Source organism: Megalobrama amblycephala, linkage group LG1 (assembly GCF_018812025.1).
Source record: "Megalobrama amblycephala isolate DHTTF-2021 linkage group LG1, ASM1881202v1, whole genome shotgun sequence".
Lineage (NCBI taxonomy): Eukaryota > Metazoa > Chordata > Actinopteri > Cypriniformes > Xenocyprididae > Megalobrama > Megalobrama amblycephala.
The window spans coordinates 31,958,457-31,981,609 of NC_063044.1; the positions used below are offsets into that span (position 1 = coordinate 31,958,457).

General features: G+C 36.3%; 1 protein-coding gene across 1 annotated transcript in view; it reads right to left on the reverse strand.

Moving 5' to 3' along the window:
- Window positions 1-2,386: 2,386 nt before the first annotated feature.
- LOC125267911 (alpha-1,6-mannosylglycoprotein 6-beta-N-acetylglucosaminyltransferase B-like) overlaps window positions 2,387-23,153 on the reverse strand; it is a 144,225-nt gene continuing 123,458 nt past the window's right edge. Inside the window, 7 exon segments of the mRNA XM_048189971.1 lie at window positions 2,387-4,714; window positions 5,445-5,716; window positions 7,387-7,461; window positions 8,712-8,828; window positions 10,151-10,297; window positions 10,612-10,767; window positions 21,035-21,165. Of these exon segments, the coding sequence (XP_048045928.1) occupies window positions 4,516-4,714; window positions 5,445-5,716; window positions 7,387-7,461; window positions 8,712-8,828; window positions 10,151-10,297; window positions 10,612-10,767; window positions 21,035-21,165 (1,097 nt within the window). The 3' untranslated portion in view covers window positions 2,387-4,515.

Sequence of the window (23,153 nt, forward strand, 5' to 3'; positions counted from 1 at the left end):
AAACAATTTAAATCACACAATTTGATCCAAGCATTAACATACTGAGACAATGTAGAATAACACTCCTAAAATTCAAACTTAATCCATTAGTACTCAGATAATCGAATTCCCTGCACCAGTATAGTGGTCAATCATGGAGGTGTTGTTTTGTTGTTGCTTTGTGTGTGTCTGCTTCTGTCCATTTTTCCACAGTGTCCGCCGATGTCTTCGTCTCAACACATCGCCGAACAAAGGGGGATATGTAGCAACTGTGGACGAACCAGACAAATGAATCATTCAGATGATTCTTTCAAAACATAATTCTAATTCAGAATTGGGGTTCCGGCTCCGGCCCGTCTGCAGATAAAGCCAGGCTGATTACTTTTACGACACATGCTTCCTGATAGCAGAAGTGACATACCAAAGGGTCACCCAAGAAGACAGAGAGACAATCCAGACCCTTTTGTTTCTTTACTTCACAGGAAAGCCAAAGAGACTGTTGAACAAATAAATCTGCTTCAAAATTGTTCCAACAATTTTAACGGACTTATCAAACATCTTTTAACTACATACATTTTGCATTATGTGTCCACAAGTACTACCTGTAAACAGTTAGGCTTTAGAACACTCACAATTCATGTAAATGTGTTAACTCTTGACTGAATGACTGAAAGTATGCCTTATTTGGACTTGATCTATTTCTTTTCATCTTTCTTAAATCATGGCTTGAATGAAATCTGTTTAAAATGTATTGTATTCCATTTAATAGAAATTATGTTAAAATGGCACTCTCTGCTGAAGCAGAAACAGGATGTAACACTTATGTTTTATTGGGGTCAGAGGAAGGCCCTCTTGAAACAGGACAATGTCTGATTGGCCAGGACTCCTCAGAGGTGTGACAAACAACTAAGTTTAAATGATCATATTGCAAGATAGTAAACGGAGAAGTTGGGGGAGAGGTTGGTCACAAAACGGGGGAGAAGTTGGTTAGTAAACGAACAGGGAGTTGGTTCTGTTCTGGTAAGAGAAGCCAAGACAAGTACCAAGAGCTATGGAGTAACAAGAAAGAACAGACAAGCAGCTCATTCAAGCCATCTGACCTTCACTCACTTTTCTTTTCTTTTACCTAATTTTCCTTTACCGCGGAAAGTCTCGTGTCCTAAGTTTCGCCGCAAAGTTCAACCAACGACTTTTGCCGCTTCAGCTCCAGCGACAAAGAGACTCCTTTCATTGTTCCACACGGACCTGATCTGGACCAATCATCGACTTGGGAAACCCTCCTCTGCACGACGAGGGAAATTCACCTTTAAGTCAACGCAAGCAAGTACCTCCAGAGGAAAACTGAACTGGTGCATTTAAATGAATGATTCATGGTTCGTTCAGGTCTTTGAAATGCATTGATAGGAATTCTGTTAATCAGATCACTCTCTCTCTCTCCCTCTCTCTCTCTTTCAAAACTCTTTCTCTCTCATTTCCTTCTTACTGCAACGCGTATGAATGTGTGTGTGTGTGTGTGTATGTGCGTGCCTTTGTGTTAGATTAGTTTGTGTTAGAATAAATAAAATCTCTTGTAGATTTTAAAAAGAAAGTGTCTTGTATTATGTGCTTTATGATTTAATGTCTTAAACTGTCGATTTCAAGTTACCGTGTTCTAATCAGTGTTTTCACGATTGTTGGATATTTATATCCGCTACAAGAGCTTATTACGGTTCGAGCAAATGAACGCTGGACGAATCAGTTGCTCGGTCGTAATCTAAACTACTCTTTATTCATTTGAGCTAATTTTACTTCCTAGGGTGTTTTCCCTACATTATCGACCTAAAGAATGAATGTTATATCAGACAGGTAATGCTCTCACTCTCTCTCTCTCTCTCAATAATACTGTACAAAATACAATGAGTTTCAATGGAGGGACTCAACATTCCTTCATTCTAAAGTGATGTTTTAGAATCAACTTGAGATTTGAATCCATGGCGGAATATAGTAGAAGTGTCTTTCAAAAAAGAGGGTTTTAAAGACACTGCGTCTTATTTCTTATTTATTTATTTATTTAAACTGTTGTATAAACGCACCATATATATATATATATATATATATATATATATATATATATATATATATATATATATATGTGTGTGTGTGTGTGTGTGTGTGTGTGTGTGTACAAGGGCTGATGATAGTTTGGTTGAGAAACTGCCCCCAAAAGATAATTTAAAGTCATTATTGTGTTAAATGAGAAAAGCATCAAATAGACATTATAAAAAATATATATTTGATTTAACATAGAATTTATTACACAAACATTTAGGCTTCAACAGCAATGAGGGTGAGTAAATGAAAAAGTAAATGATTTTTTGGGTGAACTATACTTTGAAAGGTTTTTTTATTAATATGGAAATATGAGTTGTTTTTTTTTAATTAAATAATAATGAAACTAAAACTGCCAGTAGGTGGCTGTAAATGTCATTGAGTCATTCATTCGCTTCTTTCAAATGGCTGATTCATTCAGGAATGAAGTAAATGCCTCTCTTTATGTATGAGCCATTATATCATTGGTTCACGCAATTGATTTTCTCAAAACGCTGATTCATTCAGAAACTAAACATTGCTGTGTGTTGCTTGGAGACCCACAACAGTTCTGCTCTTTCTTTACAGGTAATATTTAGCTAAATTGAGCAAAAGCAGACAATATTTTGTCTAAAATATAACTTCTTATTGAACTGTTGTATAAAATCAGTATCACATTTGCACATGCTATTCGGGACAAAACAGCACTCGTGTGATATTGCTTAACTATATCATGATATAAATATAAGGAAAAAAACTCATACAGGGACATTTTTCCCTGATATCTTGAGTTTAAGGGGTATATAGCTGCATTCTAAAGGCTCCATCACACAGTGAGTTGTTGCCCTGCTTCAAATTTGTCACCATCAACTGTATGAAATGGTGGGTGCATTAAATGTGTTAAAAATTTCAATAAATAAATAATTATATATTATATATCCCATTCTGTAATGTTAACTTATAGAAAAAAGTTTAAAATGTCTACAAAAATGTGTAAAAAACAAAACAAAAAACAAAACAAGATTGAGGTGTAAGGCAGCAGCAACCATGTGGATCCAAGGAAACTACAGCAAAATGGAAAGGTTCTAACTTGAATCTCTAATGCACCATACCAATGTGCCTAAAAGGTTTAATGTTAACCAACAGCCAAATAGATATTAAGCATGGCTTCAGGCTATACTGTTGTTGGTAATGCAAGGTGAACTGGTCTAAAAGTCTCCTAAAAAGAGGATGATGGAAGTGTTTCAGTAGGAGAGTTGTTCTCCAAAAAACACTGTGAAATCACGTTCAGCTCTGACTCCACTGCATATTTTTTTCCCCCCTCCAAACCAGTTCAGTGCAAACCCGCCCCAAAGTTGATTCTAAACATTTCACTGGTCATGTCAATCACAGTGCTGACTGCATACACAACATGGTAAGAAATACTAACCCAAATATAAATCTAAACCCTAAACAAAGTGTTGGTATAGCATTAGTACCACATATTGTTTGGCACGATTGGATCCATCCATCCATCCATCCATCCATCCACTTTTCAAAATCAGATCCAGACTGAAGGAACTACGTCTTACCCTACACTTTGAATGTACTATTTGAGTCCAAAATATAACATTAAAATGGTTGTGTGCTACAGTGATATATTTTTGTAGGCCGACCAGTAAGTTAAGCGTCACGCTGGTTCCCTAGACAAAAACCCAATAGGATTTTTCTAGTGAGTAGATGAGTTTTCCTGTTCAGCTGATGATGTTTAATGTCCTTGACAACCTCTACAGTCACATTAGACACTAGCAGCCGCCTTTTTCAAGATAAGAAATCCTTTAAAAAGGGGGTATTAATGATGTATTTCATGTTGTAGAATAAAACATGAAAATATTTTGAGTTCATGTTAATCACAGACCTTATTTCAGACATTTAACCAAACACCGATTCAAGAGTTTAGGACGAACAAGCCAGAAGTGGTAAAATACTAACCAATTTCCCAGTTTTGGCCTACAAAAATATGCCATCCCCTGAAACACTCTATAATGTTTCATGTTGACTTTAAAATTCATGTTTATTCTGGCACTTTCAGCATTCATAAAACTTCAGCTACTCGAGTCTGACCTGCATCACAAAGGAGCTCCAAACTCAAAACTGTATTTTGCATTTATTTTTGCATCCAACCTTGTAACCACCACCAGGATTTTATTTTTTTTTTTCAGATACAGTAGACTCTAAAGATGGTGAACATCAGGGTACCATCTCGCTTACCATCAGTAGCTCATCTGGAGGCAAAGTTTTGCTTTGGATCAAAGTAACCAAGAGTGAGGACACTTCTTCAGACGCATCTTCAAGCTTGACGTCAATGACCTCAGTCCAGCAATTCCCATGAAGCTGTAGATACCAGCATTCTGGGGATTCTGACATGTTTAACTGCCCAGGGCTGGCCTCAGTTTACCACAGACATCTTTAAAGGTCTATGGGGAAAGCTCAAAGGCAGTCCCTGCACAGCGCCACCTGGCCATGGAGGTAGTCTCTGCATGGGCAAAGCCGCTGGTGTTTGGCACTAACTCCAGCGCAACTGAACAGCAGAGGCTCCTTTTGCTGAAAACACTCTCTCCTCTCCACCTGTACAGCTGGAAACACATGGTTCTTCTCCGCTTCCAAAGACTCACACTGAGCATTAAGCCTGAAATGCACACATTCACACACAATATACTTGTTACAAAGAACCACAGACAAGAACGGGGGGAAATGCAGTGAATAGAGAACAATGACTGCTCATGTCTTGGTTACGTAAATACATTTCTCATACATTTTCTTCAGAGGGATTTAAGATCTGTCAGCTTTAAACCATACCATCCAGCTGCGAGATGAATAAAACATTACATATTTTGATTGAAACAAAATATTACATGAAAATGAGGGGGAAAATCAAAGTTAAAAGATTATACACAATGATTTTTTTTTTTAAATACAACTGCTTATCCCATGAGCACAGTAAACAAACCGCAGTAGCATTTAGATTTAGAAGATTTCATTGATTATAAGTATAAAAAATATACACTTCATGTTTTTATTCAAGACTTAAAAATGTATATGTTATTGCTAAAAAAGCTATTTTTATTTGAAGAAAGTAACTGGGACATTTGCTTCAGTAAAGTTCCACTTTATCATGTTTCAATGGAAACATTCTATGTGATTTTGAAACAAATGATAATACATTCTATGAATCATATAATGCATTATACTCATTAAAGTGTAAATATGAATGCATAATTATATTATACAGTAGTTAAAATGAATATCATAACTTCATATTAACTGCAATAATGGCTGTCAATGAACAAATAAATAAATAAATAAAAATACATTTAAGCAAAAATTTAAAGAATCCAGAAATGATGTGCATCTCTCACCCACTGAAGGCCTCCATATTGTTGATGAAAGGAAAGAAAGCTGGCTCACAGATTAGACCGGCATCCTGGCAGGTTTTCACACAGGACGAGGCTTCTGGAGACAGGAAGAGCCGGAGGGCACTGAGAGGGGGCCAGCAGGCCGGAGCAGTGATGTTGGGAGCCCAGATCAAAGCTGTGGAGTTGGGCAGATGAAGGAAAGGACTGGGTGGATTCCCAGGCCATGATCTGGATTCATTGGCTTTAGGGAATGGACTGATGCGATGACAAAAATCCTACAAAAAAGCAAGAATTTGACTGAAAAGATCCTTGGAAGAGAGCCTTATGATACATTCTGATACAACAAAAAATAGCAGTTTCAACAGTTTTCAACTAAAAACGGAAACATTTTTTTATGTGTTTTGGCTGTTCATTTACATGACAGCGGCATTTTGGGGGCCTGAAAGCACAAACTTTTGAAAACGATATCGTTATCATCTCCAAACGCAAATATGCTGTTGAGCCATTATGCGTATGTGTATTACGTGTTAGATTATAGACACATAGTGCTTCTTTACAAATTGACATCGCTATCTACTTGCCTGGCATGAATAATACAGAGTTTTTAGTCGTTTTCTCAGATCCATGTGAATGGGGATAATTTTGACAACATTATCGTCTGTATGCGAAAAACACAAAGGAAATTTTTTCCATTTTTACTACATCATAGTAGTGTAAACATATTCAGAATTGATCCGATTTTAACAAACTCAAGCATTTAAAGCTACAAATGAAAGAACTGCAGCGCAAGCTTATAATAAACAAAGTTAACGACTATATTCGAGTCCTTTTTCGCATGTACATACTATATACTTACTGTAATAATTACAATAAATAGGTATTAGTCCTGAACCAACCCTAAGCCTAACCTTAACCCATGTAGTTACCTTATATGATTTAGTACTTTCTTGGTAAGTATACTGTAAGTACATCAAAAGTGCATGTATTGTAAAATAAAGTGCAATTATGCATTATCTTTATAGTTTTCATTCTTGGTGTGAATGGGCCAATAGTCTGTTTATTAAAAAAAAAAAAAAAAAAAAAAAAAAATGTATTGTGTACTTTTGTAGTGTCATATGCCAATACATATCACATTTTTACAAAATATTATTGCTTTTTAACTACTATTTTACTTTTTTTTTTTTTTTTTTTTATTAATTACCTATTTGTAATGATTTTTCTTTTAAAGAAATTAATACTCCTAAGAGTTTTATAAATAAGAGACCACAATTTTGCCTGTAGTACAAAGGAGTCATTTTATTTTGTGTGTTATTTTCAGGTTTGAGCTGAAAAAAAAAAAAAAAAAAAAAAAAGGCACTGAGTATTGAAGGCGCTGAACAAAGCATTCAGAGTAGTTCAGGTTTTCAAAAGCGTGTGTTTCAGTGTATGTGCTCACATCAAATCCCAAAGGCGACTGACTAGCAAGCTCAGCATATACGTAGTTCAAATCATAGGCAAAAATATGCTTACACTTATTCTCTTACATTTTTGTCTACGTGGGCATGTGTAAGCGCAACACAGACCGTAGACTTGCACTGCTCCCAATTCTTACACTTGCTGTCCCAAACATTATGCAACATAAACAGAAGTGTGTCCCAAATCATAATATTAAAAGTTACTGGATGATAAACTTTTTCTAGAGGATTTTAAAAGTGGTTCAAAATGACGTTTTTTCATGGCGTTTTTGGCTTGTGTGATTGACTAATATTTCATATCTGGGAATCTACAAGCAAAGGTGACTCAAATTGTGTATTTGAATTCAAAGTCTGTATTTTCAAGGGTTCTTAAAAAACGATGAACAACAGAAATGGGAACACCAATGGATCATTTTCTCCAGTTGTTTTAGAATAATAATGAAATATCTATATTTGACTTCAATAATATTAACCTTGAAATGCCTAAGTACCTGATGTTGAATGTAAGCATTCACTCTCTCCAGCATGCCTTCACAAGTATACTCATATGGTATAAAGGGCTCCACCTGTGCAAAGAGACAAATGCAAAAATCACAGACAGAAACATACAGTATATGCAATAATAATACCTGTCCATGCATGTCATTATTGTGAAGCCTGAACAAACTGTTTCTTCATTCATATTTAAAGGTACTGTGTGCAATCTTTTCCATGTTATATTGAAACAATCTTTTTTGTGGTCTGATTTGTCAATCTCTGCTTCGACTAATGAGTTGGACGGGGCCTCTACGTGTCTGACCAATGGCAGATGGTCACTCATTTTCATTCGCTCCTTCAAATGGACTACTGTATATAAAGTAATGTAGGGAATAGTGAATGAGGGTATGGGGGTGATTTCGCACACAGCTAAAGACTGTGAGCAAGAATTACAAAATAAAAGACATGAACACACGAACAAAACCCAAAACCAACATTATAGGCTTAAAGTGATATGAGCATTAGTAAATAAAAACAACTGTCATTTGTAGGTGAAGCATTCTATGATGGAATAGACAACTTTACCTGCCATTCATTTTGAAAATCACAACATTCCCACTTTTATAAGGTTTCACCTATGCTCCTACTTCCAACTTACGTTTTATTATTTTATTTTTTTCTAATAAATAGTACTGGTGTCTCCATTATACTAGCTAGACTGGCTAGACAAGCACCAAACCAGCATTAAGTCTTTTCAGCAGGGAAAGGCAAACATTGCTAAAAACGCTAATATTACACTGTGTTGAAACAAAGTTAAAATGATTGATAGAAGTGCGGACAAAAATTGCAATTTGCATGTCGTATCATTATGTGGGCGATGGTAAAACTCAAACCAATTTTGGAAGGACTGTTCTTGTGTGCATCTATAGAATTGCAAACTTTTGTTCTCTATGCTCAGAAACATGCTATTTCTTTTGTTTGCTTTCCCTATTTTTTTGCACTGTGGATGAAAAAAACAACAACTTCATAGTGCTTTCAAACTTTTGAAAGACACTGCGTGCGTTTCCATAACAACAGGAAGTTTGTGCTTTGAGAAAGCAACTGAGTCAGAACTAAAGTCTGAGATGACTGAAAAACACTGCATGGCACTCCAGTGTTTAATTGGCGCCATGAAAGACTTATATAAAAAAGGATGACAGCATCTCCAAATATTCCTCTTACAAAACTACTAGACTTGCTTAAGAGTATGTAAATTGAATGGCAAAAAATGTGGACATCCCTTTTCTATATTTCTATATACAGTCATGCAAAAACCAATGTTACACTAAACTAAATGTACCTTGTCTCTGAGTATGTCTTGAACAGCTGTCTCAAATTCTTGAGAGTTGTTGAAGTCTACTGTTATGACATGAGGTTTGCCGATGTACTGTTCAGTGTACGGATGCTGAGATGACACCTGATGGGGAGATAAACAAATGAATGTTATCTTTGATGTCACGTTGTGTGGTTGCAGCAAGGGATGAGTTGAGGTAGGATCTAAATGCAGTAGTTAACTTTAATAAACAATAACTCAAATTAACAAATACCCAGGAGAACAAGATAACGCCCGGGAGAAAAAACAAACACTAAACAAAGACATACACTACGCTCTCTCTACACTAAGAAAGTGCCGCAGATGGTCTGTAAATACTTACAAAAAAGTAAGCTCAAGTTCAGCGATTTACATTTAGAGATTCTGCTTAATTAAAAATATCATTCAGCCAGTCTGTATTCCTTCACGAGCCACATGCACTGTTTGCTGCAACTAAATCTACCATTCTCAGTGATGAACTGTAATAAATCCAAACATGGATCTCAACTATATTGTTTGCGGTTGCTGAATAAATGCACTTACACAACCTTTATGTGGCTATACAATGTATTTTTGTTGTTGTTTTAATAGAACAACATTGATGAAATTTGGACTTATTGGAATTATTATTTGGAATTTCACCATTTAAATTTTTGAGAGAAAGAGAGAGTGTGTTAATTTAGGCTATATGATAATAGCTTATAATAAATCAAAAAACTAGATGAGGTAAAATAAAGCAGGCGTATGAGTTAACATTCTCTTGATTTCTGCTTATCAGTGAAAGTGGAATAATTCAGATGAAATGTAAAAAATAATTTTCTCAAATGACAAAATTTGAATGGAATTAGTCAACGTTGTTCCGATAGGATCACTTTTTTTTCCCCAAAGCGATCCTATCAGACGCAGTGTCTCGTTCCCTTTCTCAGGGAACTATGGTTACATACCTAACCTGAGACGATTTTAATTTTGAGCAAAATAATTGTGATTATCGATTTAACCATTATGAAAATTTGACTAGTTTCTAAAACTAGGCTAAAATGCCCAGATATTTAGTTGACTAAAACTTGACTAAACGAAAGCATGACAAGGTTGACTAAATATGATAAAAACTAAAAAGTGCATTTGACACTTAATTTAAAAATAGCTGACAAAATTAACACTACTAACAGGTACACACTAGGAAACTAGGTCAACTAAGGCAGACAGGAAATAAACACAGGAACTGGGAACACATAAATCTACACCAAAACAGAACATAAACCTGACACATGAGTGCACTACACAGATCTGAAAATTATTATGATTATGTGAACAGCAGAACTGTGTGCCATTCACAGAAAAAACAAACAAACAAACAAACAAACAAACAAAAAAACTAATCCACAGAAAATGGTTACTGGCATATATAGTGCACAGACTGCACTTACCTCTCTGGAAGTGGGCTTGCCTCTGAAGAACTCATGGTTGAGGGAGCTGCGAGGGGGGTTGAACTTTGGCTGCAGGAATATGCAGCCATTGGCTATGGCCTCTAAAGGGGCAGGGCCTTCATAGGGAAAGCCAAATCCCATGAAGAGCTAGGAGAAAATGTAATGGTATAAATTGGTATAAACTTACAAGTTAGGGTTGTCAACAAATTAAAAGTTTAATAAAATTTTAACACATGATCATTAATCAAAACACAATTATTAATGTCAGTCAGGTGAGAAAAAGTAATGCAAAAGCAATGTAACACATTATTTTACATAAAAAGTGACCACAAGTTACTAATAGTAACCGCTAATAGTTACTTTTTATGTAGTAACGCAATATTGTAACAAATTACATTTTAAAAGTAACTTTCTCCAACACTTATTATCAAAGATTTAAAAGTACATCATGCTAACAGTACCTTAGCCTTTCTCAGAAGCTGCTGTAACTCCTGTTGGGGCAGTAAGCCGTGGTTCCTGACGAATGCTGGCACCTCTGGGGGACGCTGTGTCTCATAGTACACTGTCCCATGGATGTCCATGTAACGGTGTAAGATGGTCAGCAACTTCTCCTTACCCTGCATAAGCATAGGACATGAGAAGATGAGAGTAAACTGTACACTGTACATTTCAATTTGTTAACTTTGCTTAAATAAATCTTGCAAACTTATTGCCTCAGAAATAGTAAAGTTTATCTATATATATTCAAGTTTTAATAACACTGCTTTTTTTAATAACAATTTATTTTCTCACGTCAGTATTAGCCCATTAAAAACAGCAAATAAAATTGTTTTGTAATGGTCAGAGTCTTTATTTAAAAAAAAAAAAAAAAAGTTACCATTGTTTTGTTTTGCATGCAGAATGTTGATGTCTATGTGTGACTCAAGCAAGGTCGACTGCAAGATAGAGGGATCAACCCCCTTAAATGTTTGATGTTTGACAATAGTAGTTTCAAGTTCCCAACCAAATGCAACACTAATCACCATAATGGTGACAACACCATTTTAGGAAATCAATTTATGAAGACAACCTATATTATGTTCTTTCAAAATTTTCAGTTGTATTGACAATTCAACGTTCAAGATAACTTTGGAAAATGAGCGAAGGCAACTAAGGAGAAAAATAACTGCAGAAGTTGAGGAAATTAGTGAAAAGTATATTAAGAATTGACCCACCTCAAAAACTCTTTTGCTTGACAAAATGATACTCAAACTAATCAAGTAATCTTAACTTGGGTTTTCTGAGTAACAAAGGCATAGTATGTGAATAGTGCTGATTTTACTTACTTTTTACAATTAAGTTGGATGCAAATTGTTGAACATTAAGTAAAGATAACTGAAATGGGTTAGTTAGAACAACTGGTAGGTTTTACAGTGATAGAAAAACTAGTGTGTCTCTTGACATCAAGCCCTCCTAGAAAGTCCATATTTATGGTTCTGAAAGTGTAATTACTATGTCATAAATACAGTTCAAGTGATTTTGGAATAAAATTAATACATCTGACAATTTCTGAAAAACGCATAATGAAGTGCATATTATGTGCACTGCATTTAATTGCTGCTTTGTTTCTATTTTTTAATTGTATTTCCATGGAAAACAATGGGAAATAAAGTTCAGTCATGCAAGTCTGTCACCTTTTCTCTGGCATGCTTTATGCTGTTCTTCATCAACAGTACACAAAATACATACAAATTGTACATTTAAAAAGTGGACAGCTTCACAACTGACTTGAGATCAGCACCATGGACAGCACACAAACAGAAGCACATGGCTACAGAGTGGAGCAGCTGCTTACAGTTATAACATCACAGCAGAACCACAACATCTCAAGAAAACTGTGTAACACATTTGCCTCTGACAAAAACAAAGAGCCTGATCTGATGTAGCCAGCATTTCAACAGAAATAAATTACTCTCCTGTTGTTGTTCCATAAGGGGCTCAGCAGGGCAAATCACTTCCCTCTGTTTGTATATGCACTTTTTTCATTTGTGTTTGTGCATATTTGACCTCAATCACTGCACAATTTATGATTACAAAAACTAAATGGTATTTACACACGCACAGGATGATTGAAAAAAAAAAAAATTAAATAAATAATGCCAAAACACATCAGCATCCATTTATTATGCTAGCAAGATATATTGAAAATTTTACATCTTATAAATCACATCTTTAATTACTTATGACTAAAGTCAATTTCACCATCATCTCCACAGAGATTATTGCATTTCATACATCAATACAGATTTGATGCTGTCAGAGTTTGACTTAGAAACATGCAATTAAAATGAGACATAGGCTCAGTTTTTTTTTAATTTTATTTTATTTTATTTATATATTTCAGGTGGCTTATTATCAAGTTATAATATCAAGTTATATCCAAGACTAGTGATTGGATTTCTCTTTTCTTCTTGTTGTTTAGTTTATACAGGTGCTGGTCATATAATTAGAATATCATCAAAAAGTTGATTTATTTCAAAACGTGAAACTTGTATATTATGTTCATTCATTACACACAGACTGATATATTTCAAATGTTTATTTATTTTAATTTTGATGATTATAACTGACAACTAAGGAAAATCCCAAATTCAGTATCTCAGAAAATTAGAATATTGTGAAAAGGTTCAATATTGAAGACACCTAGTGCCACACTTTAATCAGCTAATTAACTCAAAACACCTGCAAAGGCCTTTAAATGGTCTCTCAGTCTAGTTATATAGGCTACACAATAATGGGGAAGACTGCTGACTTGACAGTTGTCCAAAAGACGACCATTGACACCTTGCACAAGGAGGGCAAGACACAAAAGGTCATTGCAAAAGAGGCTGGCTGTTCACAGAGCTCTGTGTCCAAGCACATTAATAGAGAGGCGAAGGGAAGGAAAAGATGTGGTAGAAAAAAGTGTACAAGCAATAGGGATAGCCGCACCCTGGAGAGGATTGTGAAACAAAACCCATTCAAAAATGTGGGGGAGATTCACAAAGAATGGACTGCAGCTGGAGTCAGTGCTTCAAGAACCACTACGCACAGACGTATGCAGGACATGGGTTTCAGCTGTCGCATTCCTTGTCTCAAACCACTCTTGAACAACAGACCGTGTCAGAAGCGTCTAAAGACAAAAAGGACTGGACTGCTGCTGAGTGGTCCAAAGTTATGTTCTCTGATGAAAGTAAATTTTGCATTTCCTTTGGAAATCAGGGTCCCAGAGTCTGGAGGAAGAGAGGAGAGGCACACAATCCACGTTGCTTGAGGTCCAGTGTAAAGTTTCCACAGTCAGTGATGGTTTGGGGTGCCATGTCATCTGCTGGTGTTGGTCCACTGTGTTTTCTGAGGTCCAAGGTCAACGCAGCCGTATACCAGGAAGTTTTAGAGCACTTCATGCTTCCTGCTGCTGACCAACTTTATGGAGATGCAGATTTTGTTTTCCAACAGGACTTGGCACCTGCACACAGTGCCAAAGCTACCACTACCTGGTTTAAGGACCATGGTATCCCTGTTCTTAATTGGCCAGCAAACTCACCTGACCTTAACCCCATAGAAAATCTATGGGGTATTGTGAAGAGGAAGACGCGATATGCCAGACCCAACAATGCAGAAGAGCTGAAGGCCACTATCAGAGCAACCTGGGCTCTCATAACACCTGAGCAGTGCCACAGACTGATCAACTCCATGCCACGCCGCATTGCTGCAGTAATTCAGGCAAAAGGAGCCCCAAATAAGTATTGAGTGCTGTACATGCTCATACTTTTTATGTTCATACTTTTCAGTTGGCCAAGATTTCTAAAAATCCTTTCTTTGTATTGGTCTTAAGTAATATTCTAATTTCCTGAGATACTGAATTTGGGATTTTCCTTAGTTGTCAGTTATAATCATCAAAATTAAAAGAAATAAACATTTGAAATATATCAGTCTGTGTGTAATAAATGAATATAATATACAAGTTTCACTTTTTGAATGGAATTAGTGAAATAAATCAACTTTTTGATGATATTCGAATTATATGACCAGCACCTGTACTGCCTAACTATCAGTTCCTTATGTACAGGTATATGTAATCTAAAGGTCAGATTTAATTTGATTTTACTCAATATTGGATATTAAAGCAGCATAAAATTGATTCTGGGCATTGTACTCAGTCTGCATGAATGCAACATGGTTTGACAAGTTTAAAAAAATAAAGAAAGAAAAGAAGAGTTTTTTTTTTTTTAACCAATCTGGCCCTTGACCAGAGGTTTGACATCCCTACTTTTGATGTTGCTATTTTAACTTCAGAACAAAGAAAATGACTATGTTCTTTGGACAATAATGAAAGTTCTCTTAGATGCACCACAGTTAAAGAGGAGAATGAATTATTTACTTATTTAAATCATTACTACATTAATAATTCATACATCTCCTCAGGCAAGTGTTACACCTAATTTCTTATATCAAACCATTAAGAGTTTTGGAGGCAAGCACCTTCTCTTGAGAATTAAAACACATTTGGCCCTTTTCCTTGTGCAGCAAAAGAGCCTTGACTCTGCTTTTACAGCATAGTTCTGAAACAAAGTGTCTACAAGAGTTCAAAGTTTCTGGACATTTATGACCAAATCATTCTTGTGTGATCCAAAATTGCTTTTCTCTCTAAGCAGTGCGATTGAACAATAAGCATAACAGATGATGTGCTATTTCAAACAACGGTGTGACATTCAGAAAATCAATGTAGGGCCTCGTTAAGGTTCACATTAAAGATTTCTGTCTGTCTTTGGAAAAGTGTTGGTACGTTAATGACATCTCTGTATTGATCTCTGTATGAAAACATTAGTTAAACAGCACTGAGGATAAATCATTGTATCAATCAATTTAAATTAAACAAATGAAGTTGTTGACTTACACAATTCATTCCAATGGCATTTTCAGAATCTAAACTGAATCTTCTCTTTCATAAAACATTTTAATGCATTTGATTATGCAGACAAACTATGTGGTGCTTGGTAAGGCCACCATTTGGATCATGGGTCCCTTCACTGACGAACCAAACTGGAACATCAAAGGAAAAGGATCAACCTCAGGGCTCTGTGGAGTCTGAAGGATGGTCCGTAACCTCAGGGTTGGACTCCCCTGCTGATATTAACCAGGAAACTGGTAACATCTTAAAGGGATGCCATGGGGGAAGGGTGGCAACATGACAAATAACACATGCCATAGGAAAGAGATATAGAGCACATAAAACTTACTTTTCTCCCTTTAAACAATGTACAACCCCCTAGCATAACAATACACATTCCCAAGGCACCTTTTTTCCTTCTATTATCACTGTTTCGTTTATTGTATTTTATCTTGTATAATGTTATATGTATGCCGCATAAGCCACCACTGTTTAATGTAACCTAGTATGCATTGTGTCTCGTATTAAAGGGGGCCTATAATGCCCTTTTTGCAATATGTAATATAAGTCTCTGGTGTTCCCAGAATGTGTCTGTGAAGTTTCATCTCAAAATACCTCACAGATCATTTATTATAGCTTGTAAAATTTGCCCCTATTTGGGCGTGAGCAAATACATGCCGTTTTTCGTGTGTGTTTCTTTAAATGCAAATGAGCTGCTGCTCCCGGCCCATCTTCCAGAAGAGGGCGGAGCTTTAACAGCTCATACTTCGGTTGCTCAACAGCAACAAAGCTGGAGAATCTCACGCAGCCAAAATGAGGATTGTCAGTAACTGTGTTCAACCTTACATTGTTCAAACCAGAGTCGGACACTGATGGAGAGACTCAGGAAGAAGTTACGACTTTTAGAATGCAACCAGACATTTCTGAACGGTTAGTGGATAAATTGATGTAGTTGCTGTAGAGTTGATTCAACTCATCGACTAGCATGTGTCGTCATGTTAATCTTTTGTGCAAATCCAGAGTTGAATTGACCCTTGTTTGTGGATCAGTTTGGGGTAAAATGAGGGTATTGTAACTCTACTATAACAACTCTTTCTCTTCTCTAAAGCAGCCTAACATGGCCTCACCCCCTTTGTTGCCTGTTCTTGGGGGCGGGGTTTTAGGGTTAGTGATGTCACTAGAAGCTTGTTGTAGTTCCTACCAGCCATTTGTTGTTTGTCCATAAACAGTGAAAATATCTCCCTTTGCATTGAACTTTGAGCGTCATAACTTTGCAGTTGATGTTTATGCTCTAACAGCAACATTTCACACTAACTAAAGTAAAAAAAAAAAAAAAAAAAAAAAAAATATATATATATATATATATATAAAATAAACCACCCCTTTAAAATTATCCTCTTTTAATTTTCCTGGACATTGGTGTAGACCAGGGATGGGCAACTGTCCCGCAGAGATTAGCTCCATCCTTGATAAAAATTCACTTGTCTGTAGCTTTCTAGTAATCCTGAAGACCATCATTAGCTTGTTCAGTTGTGTTTGATTAGGCTTAGAGAAAAACTCCAAATCTTCATAGCATGTGCTATATTCCTGTTACAATAATCAAAACTGAATAGCACTCAAATCCACTCTGATTATGTAAATAAGCTATTGCTCAAGACAAAAAATGTTTCATGCTCAAATTTACACCCTTTGATTGGCCGGTCCACCTTCAGAAGGTATGACCTCTGTGGAATTTAAAGGCCACTATCTCAGTCAGTCCTGAAGAAGGTCAGCCTCAACAACGCAGGACTTTGTCCAAGAAACCACACCCATTATCTAGAGTCAAAATAACACTGCTGAAGTTTGTATTTCTTTTCACCCTGGGAGAATCTGACGTAACATTCAACTCTACCTTCTTCAATCGAGCATCACCATCTCTGGGAAAAACATTGAAAGACTTATCTAGGACTGCATCCAGACATTTGTTACAAGACACAGGGCAGTGCAAGCATCCACTGAGGTCTTAAGATAAGCTGTCAACCCCTTTAAATTAAAACATTGATGCTTTTGCCCAGGAAGTGACTCTTTCACTTTTATACTTCCATACTTCAGTTTCCATTGTTTCCTTTCCAGGTTCATTCATCCATTTCCACTCTGTTTACCTGTGTTAGTGTGTTTGTGTTTTGATTAGCTTTTAACTTTATTAGCCTTCTATTTTGTGTTCCGTAGAATAGTTAAGTAAATTTTGTGTACATTCACCTGAGTTTGATTCTGAGTTTACTGCTTACAGACAAAGTCACTAAACAATCTGATTTTGCTACATGCTCTAATACATTAGTACTGTAAGAAAGCCATTTTCCATGGCCAGAAAAATAACATTACTTAAGAGTAGATGATTACATGATTCACTTTTAGCTAACTGCTGCAACTACAAAGTTCGCAATTTAAAATTACCTCCCCAATCTATCAATTTATTGAACATGAGCTGTAAAACAGCTCATTAGTGGTGCTTCTAGTCATACTTTCATACTTCATACTTTCAGTGTGTAACACTGTTGATTCCTCAAATCCTGCAACTTCAGTGATCAGATTTAGGATTTTCACCTGGTGTACAATAAACTTGGTGAACAAAATCCCATAGATTTGCACTGAAGATCCCAGCCTAGAATATAATACAGTCAAACATTCTGACTCTCTTTTTCAGAATCAGGATCGCCAACTTCAGCAGAAAAAAACATGACACACTCACTTTCTTTTTAGGAAAATAAAGGACGCATATGTAATTTGGGGTAAACCAGTAAACAAAACCTCAAGTGCTATAATTAAATATTGTCATTTAACTTCACTGTCGTAATGTCACATTTCATAAAAAAAAAAAAAAAAAAAAAAAAAAAAAAAAAAAAAAAAATATAAACGACTTCTAACTTGATAAATTATACCACTGGAGAACCACAATTTAAAAGTTTAGGGCCAATATATATGTGTATATAGAAATTCATACAAACCCGATTCCAAAAAAGTTGGGACACTGTACAAATTGTGAATAAAAAAGGAATGCAATAATTTACAAATCTCATAAACTTTTTTATTTTATTCACAATAGAATATAGATAACATATCAAATGTTGAAAGTGAGACATTTTGAAATGTCATGCCAAATATTGGCTCATTTTGGATTTCATGAGAGATATACATTCCAAAAAAGTTGGGACGGGTAGCAATAAGAGGCCGGAAAAGTTAAATGTACATATAAGGAACAGCTGGAGGACCAATTTGCAACTTATTAGGTCAATTGGCAACATGATTGGGTATAAAAAGAGCCTCTCAGAGTGGCAGTGTCTCTCAGAAGTCAAGATGGGCAGAGGATCACCAATTCCCCCAATGCTGCAGCAAAAAATAGTGGAGCAATATCAGAAAGGAGTTTCTCAGAGAAAAATTGCAAAGAGTTTGAAGTTATCATCATCTACAGTGCATAATATCATCCAAAGATTCAGAGAATCTGGAACAATCTCTGTGCGTAAGGGTCAAGGCCGGAAAACCATACTGGATGCCGTGATCTTCAGGCCCTTAGACGGCACTGCATCACATACAGGAATGCTACTGTAATGGAAATCACGACATGGGCTCAATAATACTTCCAGAAAACATTGTCGGTGAACACAATCCACCGTGCCATTCGCCGTTGCCGGCTAAAACTCTATAGGTCAAAAAAGAAGCCATATCTAAATATGATCCAGAAGAGCAGGCGTTTTCTCTGGGCCAAGGCTCATTTAAAATGGACTGTGGCAAAGTGGAAAACTGTTCTGTGGTCAGACGAATCAAAATTTGAAGTTCTTTTTGGAAAACTGGGACGCCATGTCATCCGGACTAAAGAGGACAAGGACAACCCAAGTTGTTATGAGCACTCAGTTCAGAAGCCTGCATCTCTGATGGTATGGGGTTGCATGAGTGCGTATGGCATGGGCAGCTTACACATCTGGAAAGGCACCATCAATGCTGAAAGGTATATCCAAGTTCTAGAACAACATATGCTCCCATCCAGATGTCGTCTCTTTCTGGGAAGACCTTGCATTTTCCAACATGACAATGCCAGACCACATACTGTATCAATTACAACATCATGGCTGCGTAGAAGGAGGATCCAGGTACTGAAATGGCCAGCCTGCAGTCCAGATCTTTCACCCATAGAAAACATTTGGCGCATCATAAAGAGGAAGATGCGACAAAGAAGACCTAAGACAGCTGAGCAACTAGAAGCCTGTATTAGACAAGAATGGGACAACATTCCTATTCCTAAACTTGAGCAACTTGTCTCCTCAGTCCCCAGACATTTGCAGACTGTTATAAAAAGAAGAGGGGATGCCACACAGTGGTAAACATGGCCTTGTCCCAACTTTTTTGACATGTGTTGATGCCATGAAATTTAAAATCTTATTTTTAAAAAGTTAGTTTTAAAAACTTATTTTTCCCTTAAAATTATACATTTTCTCAGTTTAAAAATTTGATATGTCATCGATGTTGTATTCTGAATAAAATATTGAAATTTGAAACTTCCACATCATTGCATTCTGTTTTTATTCACAATTTGTACAGTGTCCCACATTTTTTGGAATCGGGTTTGTACTTTTAGACACATTAAATTGATCAAAAAGGACAGTAAAGGCATTTGTAATGTTAAAAAAAACTGTTTCATATAAATGCTGTTATTTTTAAATCTATAGTCATTAATCTTGAAAAATTCTGAAGTAGCACAACATTTTGTTTTCAACACTGATAATCAGAAATGTTTGTTGAGCATGAAATCATAATATAATTTCTGAAGGATCATGTGACACTGAAGACTGGAGCTGAAAATTCAGCTTTGATCACAGAGCTATTGATCAACATATTAATTAACATATATAACATATTCATAACAATATTTTTACTGTATTTTTGATCAAATAAATACAGAGGAGACTTCTTTCAAAAACATTAATGAATTTTTCTGACCCCAAACTTTTCAAGTTCCTGGCCGGAAACTAACAACAACTCCATGACCGTGGGAACCTTGCTCATCCATAAATTGATGAGACGATTGTCACACTCTGAGTTAGAGCTGTAAGTGATCCAAGACGGTCATCAAGAGACCGAAAAATAAATTAGAAAAGGGGGGAACGGAGCACAAGAGGAGATGATTGTCTTTCCAATCTCTAAGCGTACAGTTGTGGTTCTGGGCTGAGTGACACATGCACAATGAGAGCGAGTGGTCTGCCATTTGGCCTGGAGGGAACTGTCAGTGTTTAGGGACTCCACAGTGCAGATAGCTTTTAAATGGCAACCTGTCAAACAAACAGAAATGACAATGCACACCTCAAGCAGCACAGAGGCAGAGAAACACAATAACACGGCGCTGAAGAACGCAGCATTAAAAACGGCAGGAAAAACGTTCAGGTTAAATGTGTAGACTTCATTTCTCAAAGACTCTGAGCTTTTCATGGCTCCTAGGGTGCATTTTGCTCTCATCAAAACCAATCTCTGCTCCCAAACGCCCAGCGGTTCGAACACGCTTTCTGATTAAAGTCTGCTACTTGTCAAGTTTTTATTTATTTATTTATTTATTTTATTGGCGGACGGGTGGGCGCAGTTACCTCTGGCGATGTTCACAGCCTGTCTCTCTTGATGCTGCAGAATGTTTGCTTTCATCCTGCTTTGAAGCGTGTTAAAGCAGCCTGATGTTATTTGCTGTCAGCACATCCAAACACCACTTTAGTGCAATCACTGTGCCCAACAAGCCATGATAGGAGCCAGGCAATCAATCTCTGTATGTTCTGACAGTTACACAGACTGAAAGCAAGTCTACAGTAGTGTTTTCGAATGCTGAGCAAGGCTGGCGGTCTGATGCTATACTGTGTGACGGTAGAAATGTGACAGAATCCTGCTAATTCTGAGGTTTCTGTTAACCATCTGCAAAACCTTTGCTTTGATTTGCTATTGTTGGATGCACACATTCTTACCTTCCACATGTTGGCTTCTTTGCCGTAAACCACAGCCATGTTGTTGACTTTGTCTCTTTGTATGTTGAATCTTTCAGTCTGGTTTAGTTCCTCAGTCACAAAACCCATGAAGGAGTTATCAGGAGTGTGTGCTGGGGGGGGAAACCAAAAACAGAGAAGTTATAATTTGAGAAATACAATTGTGTGCAATGCAATTTTCCTTTCTTTTTGAATCAAAACTTAAGAGAAGCAGCAAAACGAATTGTTTAGAGAGTGTCCATACATTTTCAGTTGTTTTCCTAAATGTGAGGTCGAAAGCAGGATTCAGAATAGAGTGCAACAGTCGGGTTCTGGAAGTAAAACTCCATTCATTTTCTCTATAGGAAAATTATTTTTTTAAATAATAACTTATAAACCTTTAAAGACAACCTTACTATGAGCTACGAGGTTGTTAATCGATGGTATTCAGCCTGCATTATTTTAAATAATCGTGTTTAACAGTGGAATTTGTGGTGAAAAACTAACATTACCCATAATTCTGTACAGAAAATTACACCAATCAAAGTCCAAACAAGCAAAATACACTAAAAGCTCCGCCCAATCTCTTACGTCATTGCGAATGACGAGTTGATCTCACTACGCTTATATGCATATTTTGCAATAAACTTTTTTTTTTTTTTTTTTTTTTTATATAATCAACATTTGTAAATGAGTAGCTTTATATTTCTCCATCTTTTTAAATTTGATTTTGCTGCTTGCAATGCTTCATGGGATTGTAGTTCTTTCTATCACTAAAGCTGTTAATTACAGTCCTGTACCTTTATATTTTTGTCTGATTTTCAAATCCTTTTTTTGCACTAAATAAAAGTTGCATTGTAGCTAGCTGACTTTTTTTTTTTTTTTTTTTTTTTTTTTTTTGGGTGAAATCCCTATGGGAGAAATAAATGGAAAAAATACTTCTGGAACCAATGCCTCTGAAAAAGTACTAATGCATGTATATAGTAGTTAAAGACACTTAATATAAAGTGGTATGCTACCAAAATCTTTTTTTTTTTTTTTTTTTTTTTTGTTATTTTATTTTTTTCTTTTTGAATTTAATTGCTCATGCACATATGGGGCCCTATAATACACCCGGCGCAATGCGACGCAAGGCGCAGCGCAAGTGTGTTTGCTAGTTTGCGTCCGGCGCCGTTCGCGTTTTCCCGTTCAGCGCCACGTCCTTAAATTAGTAAATGCATTTGCGCCAGTTAGTGCGCCCATGGGCGTGCTGGTCTAAAAAAGAGGTGTGTTCAGGCGCATTGCTATTTTAAGGAGCTGAAAATAGACTGCGCCATAGACCAACTCAAACCTGGTCTAAAGTCTAAAGTCAATGGCGCAATATTTTTTTGTTAGAGCGCATTGGTAGAAACTGCGCCTCTGGGCGCGTCCACAGTGAGCGTTGACTTTGCTTATTACACACAGGGATGCGCATCACACAAACATGCCAAATATTAAAAACAAAAGGATTACAGTGTAAAAGAATATTATTGTGTAGGCTACATAAATATAAAAATGTAATGATGAATAGTCATTGCGTGTATTAGAATTAGGCTATCTATTTTCAATTCAGCCTATTACTACTTATAATGATGAACGAAATTGGCTAATTAATTGAACAATCGTGCCAATACACACACATATATATTAACTGACTCATCGCGTGTACGCCATGTAAATAGCAATCCGCCATGGCGCGAGCGCATCTCGCTCTTAAAGGGAATGGGAGATGACACTCTGATTGGTTTATTGAACGTTCCACCCATTACTCATTAAGAGAATAGGGATAACCCATTTCAAAAATGCGCCCCGGCGCACGGACCGTTTTTCCGTCGTTAAAATAGCAAAAGTGGATTTGGACACGCCCTGAGTGCACCTGCGCCGTGCGCTTTACACTTTGCGTTTAGATTGTTAAAATAGGGCCCATGGACTATTTATAGAAACATTAGATTATATTAATAATAAAATGTTTTAAATGCCACTGTTTAGTTTACTTATATTTTTTATTACGTTTAATAAATGTCATTTTATGGACTTTGGTTGAAGAACACTTCATTTTCTCACAATAATTATTTTTGTTTTTGTATATACATAACCAAAGTGG